Here is a 10,458-nt window from a genome sequence, read left to right on the forward strand (position 1 = left end):
TAATCTCACTAAATTGAGAAGAAGCTGAAATGAAAGCATTGTCATCCAGGCAAACTGTTGATTATTTAGCAATCTTTGGGAGTCCACCTCTCTTTGTAACACGATACCTACTGGTCACCATTCTACTAACATCAGTAATAATGAACAAAGCTACGACAAGCTGATGTGATGTCTTTTCAGACTTTTTTCTACGAGGGCAATCCCAAAAGTCAGGTCTGCTATTCTGCGCAGAATCGCCTTCCGGACAAATGTTCTTTCAACTTTGGGAGCAGGTGGTAGTCACTGGGTGTGAAGTCCGGACTGTATTGCGGGTGGGTGATGAAGTTCCAACCAAAGTTTTGCAGGAGAGCGACAGTTTGGGCGACGTGTGGATGCGCGGTGTCGTGGAGAATGCTTGCGCGCAGTGTGCAACTGTGTTTTGGGACTGAAAGAGGGTATTGTTGGTTGACTTTCTGCCTGTTGGGACCACAATAAATGCTGACAGGTACTGTGAAACACTGGAAAAACTCAGAAGGCCATTTCAGAACTGGAGAAAAGGAATGCGGAGCAAGGACCTAAGCATTCTCCACGACACCGCGCGTCCACACGTCGCCCGTGATGTAAATGTTATGGAAAATAAACGGTTGTTTGTATTTCTAAAACAATAGGAGACCTTACTTTTGGGATTGTCCTCGTATTTACCAGTGACCACCTACTCATAGTGCTCCTAAAATCAAACACGTTTACTTAGTGATGAGCCAGATTAATGTGTCCTGGACACAAACTTCTCAGTGGGTTTGAATTTTTGTTAGTTTGGACAATTGCATCCAAACAATGACGAGAAAACTTCTCACTTTCTTTCTGTTCTTCACACATTACAGTAACCTGTGAATTGTGATGGATCATGAGCTGGATGAGCTACTAGTCACATTGTAGACTCTGTTTTTAGTTCATTGTTCTCCAGAATTGTAGCAATCAGGAAACAAAGGAAATAATCTTTCTCACTGACACACATCAAAGATTATTTTTCACAAATAATAGGCTAAGGGAAGGTTAGGATTATTATCTATGGTGAGTCAGACCTGAGAAGGTTAAACTATATTTAGCTTTGATACATGATAAAAATGTGTTAAGGTGTGTTTTTGTCTAAAAATCCATAAATATAGGTGGCCTGCTCACCTGTGCACATCTGCTTAGGCTGTAGACTTTATACAGATTCATTTCTGCTTCTTCAGTGTATGACGATTTTAATTTGGCTTTTAAATTGGATGAAGTGATAATGAGTCCTGGCACTCACTTAGCTGACATGGAATGCTGGCAGGTGATTTATGTGTAGCACTTAATCATAATTCAGCCTCTGTCACACATGGCTGATGTTGAAGAGGGAGTTCTGGTCCCTGAAGTACACGCACTCTGCTCTGAGACGAACACGTGACCAAAGAGGGCGAAGAATATCAGTCTCATGGGATGGAAAGTGCCGTGTGCTTTGTCTTAACTCATACTACGCACTGTTTGCAGGCGGCACCTCAGCGATGCGTAAGGAGGTTATTCGGAACAAGATTCGTGCCGTGGGAAAAATGGCCCGAGTCTTCGCAGTTCTCAGGTCTGCCTTGACTTTGACATTCTCTTTTTTTTCCATCTTTTTAAAAAAAATATATATAATCCCTGTTGGAAATGCTTGTGTTCATGTATATATGCTAAAGGGATTTCAATGAGCTCAGTGCACTGGGTCATCACAATACCAAAAATAATTTGCAGGGCACCACAGGGCCAGTATGCAGCAGGATTGGTGAAGCTGAGTTTGAAAACACAGTGTTGGCCTGCTGGGATTAATGAGCGGACACGAGATGAGTCACGATGCACCTAGACTCTGTAATGACATTAGACATTATTCCAGATTAATGGTGCTGCTGCTAGCTCGTCACACTGCTGCAAGTGGACAAGCAGCCTATTTGTCAAACGGCTCTATATGTCGAATACTGAAAGGGAGAGGGGGGGTAAAAGAAGACTAATGACACTTTCTCAATGTGGCTTTTTTATTTTATTCATGTTTGTTACATTTTTTTCAAATGCACAGATGTCTCTGTAGGATAAAAAAGGTGATGTTTGACTTTGAAGTGTCTCGAACTAAAGCAAAGGGCTCATTGAAAATGCAACACGTTAACACAAAAGTGTGCTAACACAAATCTGTACACTAAGAACCAAGACTTAAAAATATTGGTTCAGCTGCTAAAATTGACACAAGTTGTCAGTGACCCAATTACAGAAGCAGGGCACATGCTAGCAGGTTGGCTGGAGACGATTAGTGCAGATAGTCCATCGAACCAAACAAAGAGTGGATGAGACGGAGCAGGTGAAACATCCAGTGACCTCATGACCTCGTGGTTTGAAAACCGCCTCTAAACCACCAGGTGTGGGTCGCTGTGCTTGTTGAAACGTAAACTGTGTGTGCTCTTCATGTACCTGTGTGTTGTTTTGGACTAGGGAGGAAAGTGAGAGTGTGTTAACACTCAAAGGCCTGACCCCAACTGGAACTCTTCCAGTGGGAGTGTTGTCTGGGGGAAAGCAGACCTTACAAAGCGGTAAGTGTTTCTTATACTGTGTAACCTTTCCACTGTGTCCATTTACCACTTAGCTCTAACTAGACAGGTTCATTTCTTCACCCTGTGTCACAGAGTCTGTTTTTTTTTTTTAAGTACACCTGTTTTTCACCCTATTTTTGCTTTTATTACACACTTAGCTTTTCTTGCTAAGATTTAAGTTTAAAGATTACCCTTATTTTCTTGTGGCAGTTATCCAGTTATCCTAGCCTGATTAGGTTACGTCTATGCTAATATATACATTATACACTTGCTGGCATGTGAAGCAAGTCAGAAGAATGGTGGTTGAAGTATTACTGTCAGGACTCTTAAGTCCTCCCTCTGATACCCTGATGTCTGTGGGTATGTGTAATAAGTTTTGCAACTAAATGATGTTATTGCCATTTTTTTTCTTGCAGTTGATTATGTTTACTCTGTAGCAATGTTGTGTTCATTTCACCTGATTAGTTGGATGATAAATATGCTTTAATCATCAGTTTTACTTACAGACTTTCAGGTCTTTGTTGCTCTGTTGTATTGGCTTCAAACTCTGATGCAACATTTTGAGTGTGAAGTCATAAAAACTGACATATTTCAATATGTTTGCTCTAATTATTGTTTTTCTTTAATTGAGTACATCTCTAATGGGCTTAGCTGTAGAATTAACCTTCACAAAAATAAATTCCTTTGGTTGTGTTGCAACTAAACTAATAGTCTAATATGGGGAAGCCACAGCTTCCGTGTTGGGCGTTTGTGTTTGTGTTGCAAAAGAAGCAATGTGGAAAATAAGGACATATCTGTGCATCTCAGTGACGCTGAAGAGACACGTGTTCAGATACATTATGAGCAGGGTTTCACATAAGTGGTCCGCAGGAGGAGGACAGACTGGAGGAGGACAGACATTTGTTTTGAACAAATGTCTGTCCTCTGGTGCGCGTCTTTTATTTTGACAGCGCATGCGCACCTGCGGACTACTTGTGTACAGCCCTGAATATGATACAGCCCTATACATGCAAACATATGTCACAACATGTCCTAATATGAATGGCCAAATAAGCACCCAGTGACATTTTAAAACTGCCGGGCCATTCAATCTCAAATCAAACAATTTTAAGAACATTTTCTCCAAGATGCATAAAAATGTCACACTCCAAAGTTTGGATATATTTTGAAAATAGTCCATTGACCTGTCACTTGCATTTTTTTTTAACATTTTAAAATCTGAGGCCATTTTTGAACATTCATGTTTCAAAAACTATTAAAGATAAAAGTGTGAACAGTTTTCTGAGCTTTTCCACCATAAAAATGAGTGAGAGTCTTTAATTTAGGGACAATAAATCACAACATGAGTTAAAATATGAATTAAAAGAAAATCGAAGTCTTTGAAAGTCCCATATTTGAGCACACACTAACCAAAAAAAATTCACGTTACAAATGAAAATGCTTGACAATTTCTGAATACCATAAATTTGTATTTCACAATAATGCAAAAATGAATCGTGTACAATAATATTTAACATGAAGTTTTTAGTCACAGAAATAAAGAAAATGCTATTTTCATTCAACTTTCATGCTGGATTGAGCAAGTACAACAAGTTGTATCATAAAAATATCAGTAGATAGCTTCTAGATGGTCTTCTAATTATGACTGAGAAAATAAATTTGTTAAATTACCGATTTTTGATTTTTGAGACCTTCTGCCCTGGATGTGTTTTATAATTCAGTTAAATGAAAAAGGCCAACGATGATTTGAGATGGGATGAACCTGCTGCCATGTGGGAGACTTTTTCTAGAACAACTTCAGTATGTTATAAAAGAAGCATCCAAGGGTTGTTTATTAATCCCAAGTTTGGCGATATTGATGATATTATTATTATCAGCTACACTGATAGCAGCAAAGCTCCACTGAATGTCTATCTGTGAATATCCGATACAGCAGCTTCCCCATTCGATTATAGTCTCTTTGAAGGGTTCGAGATCAATGGTGGTATTCCCGCCACAGGAAGCAGTGTCAGGACTTTGACTGCCCCCCGCCTCCATGCGGCAGAAAGCTTTGGGGCTGAGCTGTGGGCCGGCTGGTCGAGGAGGTCAACCTGTCACCTGGAAGTGGCTGCTGACCCTTTGATCTAAAGGTCAGCACCTGGCCTCACCTGCCACAGGACGTGCTGGGAGCCATGCTCTGCCGTGCTGGAGGCTCACAGAAGTTGCAGGGCAATCAAAGGGAAAACCACATGTTGTGACCTTTCTGAGAATGTCATTGTCCATGTCTGTTCCCCCAGTCACAGCTTTCAGATCAGCTAGGCTAGTTCAAACAAGGGGAGTAGGGGGCTGTGTGTATTTTTATCCAGTCCTCCTCCGATTCTCCGATTCTTGTTTGATTTAATCTTGATGATAGTATACCTGTGCGTTTTATGAACACATAACATCATTGCTGCACTAATTAACTCCAGTTTGCATCCAATTTAAAGGAGAAATATTCATCATGTTTCCAAAAGCTGTAAACATTATTTTAGTTCACTTTGAAATGAAGCTGATTGTACATGCATAAATGAGTGTGTGTCTGAAGGGAACCTCTGACTGCATGTGTGTTGAGCCTTTGGATGGACTGCCTGGTCATGGTTGTGCATCTTGCCCCCATCTTAGACTCTTAGTGTTTAACCAAATCCCCCCTCGGCTCTCCACACCTAAGTCCTCGTGACCCTTTAACACAAACACCAGCTTAAAACTCCAACACACTTCTTCACTCTAACCTTTCCACCCAATCGCCTAAGTGTTTTGGTGACGCTTCACAGCTGCTATGAATTTTTGCCTCCCTTTGAATGAGCCATGGGTGTTGGCCTATATTCTGCCATCTGTTTCTCCAGATTATCCCACAGTGGTGTTCAGATTGATTTTTTTAGTTTTATTTTATTTATTTTTTTAAATACTGTTGTATTTGCTGTCTCTGGCTACTTTGATGACTTCCTTTTTCCCCTCCTTCCTCAACTCCCATTAACATAGCTACCATTGAGGCAGCTAAAGCAAAAGGTATGCATTGGCTGTTTGGCTCAAATCCCCCTGTCTGTGTTTTGTGTGTGTTGTTCACCCTTTAACACAGACCCACTCCTCAAATATGTATTTTTCCCCCTTTCTGTAGTGTCCCTAATGTTTATTTCTATTGATTATCCTGTTATAGTGAATCCCGTTATTGCTGGTTGCTCTTGCATCATCAGAATCTGTTGATAACACTGGTTCTGTCATTGTAAAAATCAGCACTAGTGTTTTCTTTGATAAGGTAGAATGAGGTGGAAACAGGAACAGAACATGAATTGAAACAAAATGCTTGAATGAGAAAGAAGTGAACATAAGTAATTGCCTTTTTGTAATTGCTGTGCTCTGTTTGTAAGTCTTTTTTTCTCATTTTTTTTTAATATAGGCAAAAACCAAATTTGCACAGGCACTAATTAGGACTTAGACTGTGTTGCTAAATGGAGATTCAAAAAGTGTCAACTACCACTGTATAGTTTAAAGCTTTGGAGGATTCAGGTGAGCATTAGCTAAATCAGGCTCGTCTCTGTATTTCTGAAAAATAAAGACTGTTATAAAGAGGTTATATATTTTGTTTTGTCGATCGGGTTTAGGACATGATTTGTCCTTTGTTGATAAGAAGTCCCTGGCTGTGGTCACATAAGCGTTTCTTGCAAAGTGTGGCTCCCCACACAGAGAAAAGCCTGCTAAGACCTGGTTAAGATAAGACCAGGGACATCCCTGCCTGGGATATTTTCAGAATCTAATCCTGATGCACCGTTTGGCTGTTGCTACACCGCTCGTCTCATCTGGTCGACAGTGATGGTTGGCGGCTCAACAGGCCTCAGTTATCTCATCAAATCCATTAAATATTCTATTGCAGAAGACATTAATAGTTAATGTTGTAGATGAGGTAAAGGTGTTACTTAAAATTATTACTTACAAATAGTCATCAACCTTTTATGTCTTGTTTATCAAACAGATGAGCTCAAATAGCTCAGTTATGTTTCAAATGTATTCATTTCAATTGATTGTTTTTTTTAAAGTAAACTTTTTAGGCCATGAAAGTGTACGTTGCAACAATCGTTCATGTTTTTTCATCCTATCACATGTCACTGTAGACTATTACCACTCAGAGTTACATTTGCCATCAGTCTACAAATTTTAGTATCTGGTCATTCACACCTTTAGATAAATATTTCAGATATGTATCCAGCACTTTTAGGGAAATATTATAATTAATTATTTTGTGTAACTGTTATTTACCTATGTAAATATGTTAGCTACCTGTCCTTTGCTTTTAGCTTATTTTGATATTTATTTACAGCTACAATAGAAACAATATCATTTTACTATTTATGTCAAGTATCAGTCTAAGATTGTAAGCAATTACTTATCTATTAATTTCAACCACATTTCCTTTATTTTAAGCAGCTTTTTGACTAAATTAAAATATAAATTAATATTTATTTAATAATTAATGTGTTAATTATTTTACGTATTGACTATTACTTACGTTTCAATGCGTTTTAATTTTAGACAATGCGTTCGCCCTAATCATTTCACTTATGTAACTATTACCAACATTACTAATACATAACCTTTCATTTCAGATAATTGTTGCCTTATGTAACCTGCATTTTTTGCTAATTTTTTAAATTATGCATCAATTACTTTTAGCTAATTAAGCGATGTGTGTTCTTCTGAGCTGTTTTATCAACAGTTGGCTAACTACATCGATGCACAAATGTATTTTATCAGATCATTTTGAGTGTTAACTATTTTATCACTGGGATAAGATTATTTTGGACATTGTTTATCACAAGGACCAATATGTCATTGTACCGTATTCGTTATTTCAAATTAAAAATGTTTTCAAATTGGAATCTTTTTATACAACAGTGTGACAGATGCAGGTCCAAGTACCGCTGGTTGGAAATCACTAAACTCAAAGTTGAAAAATACAATTATTTTATTCAAGGAACAATTTTTTTTTTAAAATCACGGACATCTGATTGTGCAAGAGTGGCCTTGAGGGTTTTTTTGTTTTTTTTATATAATTCCCATATAAAGTGTTAACCACTGAGTTTTTACTGTCTGTTTACTTTGATAAAATGACTGAAATATATGAACTGTCTCTTACAAGTTTGCTTTCCGTTTGCACTTGTTTTCTTTCTGGTTTCCTTGGCCGTTTTGGGACATTAACGTAAGTCTATAACGTGTGAGGTGTTTAATTGGTGTAGTTTGTCCCACTGGTGCTTGAACGTTAGGCGTCATTATTTAGTCGTGCATGTGTTGTATTTACAGATCATCCGTTCTGTGATTAGCAGATACTGTGTTTATTGCTCGTCAAATGAAATTCCACAAGGAATACATTTTGATTGAAGCTGATGGAAGAAAAAAAAAAGAGAAAGCTAAAAATGTTTACGGCGAATACTTGCTGTGACGCACTGCTATTACTTAGCTGTTTCTACCTTCTTTTAATTTTCCCTTTGGTTTCTTTTCTGCTTTTTAGCAATTCAAGGCTTTTCTCCCACGAGGAAAATTCGCAACTTCGAGGAGGCGCGTGGCCTAGACAGGATAAACGAGAGGATGCCTCCGCGCAAAGATGGCCAGCAGCCAGATGGAACCACAATCAACACCAACACCCCCAACAAGAACGGCACTGATGGATAGGCAACTGAAACACTACCCTGCCATCTTTACACAGCCCACACCACCTGAGTCATAGCCCCCAACTGCTCTCTCTCGCTGTCTCTCTCTCTCTGTCTTCATCTGTCTCCTCTGCTGAAGCTGCCTGTCCATCATCTGCTCGCCCACAGCCGGGCAGTGAATGGAAGCAGAAACATCAGTGGATAAAAACAAAAGGAGCCGCAGTGCTGGGAAAGCACTACCCAGCTGCTCAAGAAAAGACAAACATTTGACTCTTTTATTTATTAAAAATAAAACCTATTAGATATATTGTGTTATAGCAAGAAATTACTGAATGAAGACATTTTACAGTCGAAATGTATTCTGTACACTGAAGCTATACATGTCGAAACGATTAAAAAAACCAAAACAAAACAAAAACCAGGATTTTATAAATTGAAGTTGGTACCAGTAGATGAAGATGAGTTTTTAGTCATGTTAAGTTTGTTTTTTGAACTGTTGTTCTTCGTGTGTTTGATAAGGGAAAGTACAAATGCTGTAGCCTCATCTGGGTCTCGCGAGATTCTTGCCGAGACATTTTGGACACTTGAGGTTCTACATACAGTATGCCTATATCTACATCAGTCAAAAGATAAATTGCATATGTATTAAAAAATATGAAGGGAAAGAACTATTAAATTCTATCTTATCTAATATTAATAATTAAAAAAAAAAAGTAAAAATTTCTATGTGAAGACTTATGTCTTTAAGACTTTGTCTTATTTATACATTTTGAAGCCCTAAAGGTGGTTGTTTTTTGTAAAGTATTTTGTTCACTTCCAGAGGAAACCTTTTCCTGTATTATGATTTGTAAATGACACGGTTAAAGTGAAGGATTAACTCTTTATGTGCAATGATAGTTTGTATTTCTGGCTGTCTTGTGCTGGTTATGACTTGTGTTCACTTGATGGCAGCTAGGAAGTTCTTGCTGCCCTTAACCCCCCTCAAAAAAAGAAAAGTACAAAGCATGTCTTATTCTACACAGCAACCAGACCTATTAATACTCCTCTCTGGGTTTGAGCTCCGCACATGAAGATTACACTAAAAGGACCAGATTTCTCTCCGGTTATTGGACAGAAGAGGACCTGCATGTCGTACTCTCCTCAAAGCAGACTGATGTTCATTATTGCGTAGGAAACTTCAGTGTATTTAACTGAAATATGGCAGTTTGATGTGATCTTTTATTGTAAAACACTAAAAAAAAAAAAGGGGGGGGCGGGGCATGCTTTTGGGGGTTTACCTTTGTTTCTCAGTCTGTATTAGTGTCTCCATCTACTGTTGATTAGGCAGTATTCTTTTAAATTGTGATAACCGTGCATATCGAATAAGGGAAACATTTGACTTGCAGTGAAGCAACAGCACTTTGACGTTGCCGTACTTAAATACGATGGACTGAGTCATTCCCCCCGGCAGGGACAGCTGTCTGTCAAGGCCTAACAGTACTGTAATCATCTCAAGCTTGGCTGACTCACATACCCAGTATCTTATTTTTACAAACTATGGTCACACAAAGGTGGTGAACCATTAACACCTGCTGAGATTGCTGCTGTTGCTCCCCCCCCCCCTCTCTGTCCTCTGAAATGTTCAGGAATCCAGCTCCGCTCTGGTCTGAACGTCTCCACTCCTCACAGGCACTCCCAACCCTTTAAGACCTGCTTTTTCTAGGACACGCTGATCTGACTCTACTGGTGCTTCGACACACCTGACTGTAATTCAGTTGTCTTTCTGTCACTCATGGAACGGGGACATAAGCTTTAAGATTTGCTATTCTGTCGTGAGTTTAACCCCCCCACACACCGCTTTTTGCTTTTATTTTTTGGGAAAGAAAAAAAAAAGCATGAGGCATTTGTGTTCATGTGCCATGCCACCTTGGCCACACATGTCAAAATCTGATCTGTGCGTGTGGACGGTGAACAGAGCCGAGCCAGGAGGCTTTTGAGTCTCACGTGATTAAAGATTACGTTTCTTTTTATCCTTAAATTTTCCAAAATATTGTTGTTTGCCATTATGTTCTGTAGTTTCTGGGAAGGCTTCTGAAAGTGTTTGTTTTTTTGTTTTGTTTTATTGGTTTACATTCAGAACTGTGATGTTGACATTTATTTTAAAGGTAAGGCTTTATTGGGTGAGGCATACAGTATACTGACCTCCTGTTAGGTCCTATACATATCTTGCAGAATGTTAAAAAAATGTTGTTCATCATATC

The 10,458-nt window shown here is 38.8% G+C and overlaps 1 protein-coding gene across 1 annotated transcript in view; it reads left to right on the plus strand.

Moving 5' to 3' along the window:
• Window positions 1-9,100, plus strand: part of ppp3cca (protein phosphatase 3, catalytic subunit, gamma isozyme, a) — a 34,372-nt gene extending 25,272 nt beyond the window's left edge. The window contains exons 11-13 of the mRNA XM_031740872.2: window positions 1,498-1,582; window positions 2,464-2,561; window positions 8,080-9,100. Coding sequence (XP_031596732.1) covers window positions 1,498-1,582; window positions 2,464-2,561; window positions 8,080-8,240 — 344 coding nt within the window. The 3' untranslated portion in view covers window positions 8,241-9,100. The remainder of the gene's footprint in view (window positions 1-1,497; window positions 1,583-2,463; window positions 2,562-8,079) is intronic.
• The last annotated feature ends 1,358 nt before the right edge of the window (window positions 9,101-10,458 follow it).

The sequence above is a fragment of the Oreochromis aureus genome, linkage group 12 (genome assembly GCF_013358895.1).
Source record: "Oreochromis aureus strain Israel breed Guangdong linkage group 12, ZZ_aureus, whole genome shotgun sequence".
Lineage (NCBI taxonomy): Eukaryota > Metazoa > Chordata > Actinopteri > Cichliformes > Cichlidae > Oreochromis > Oreochromis aureus.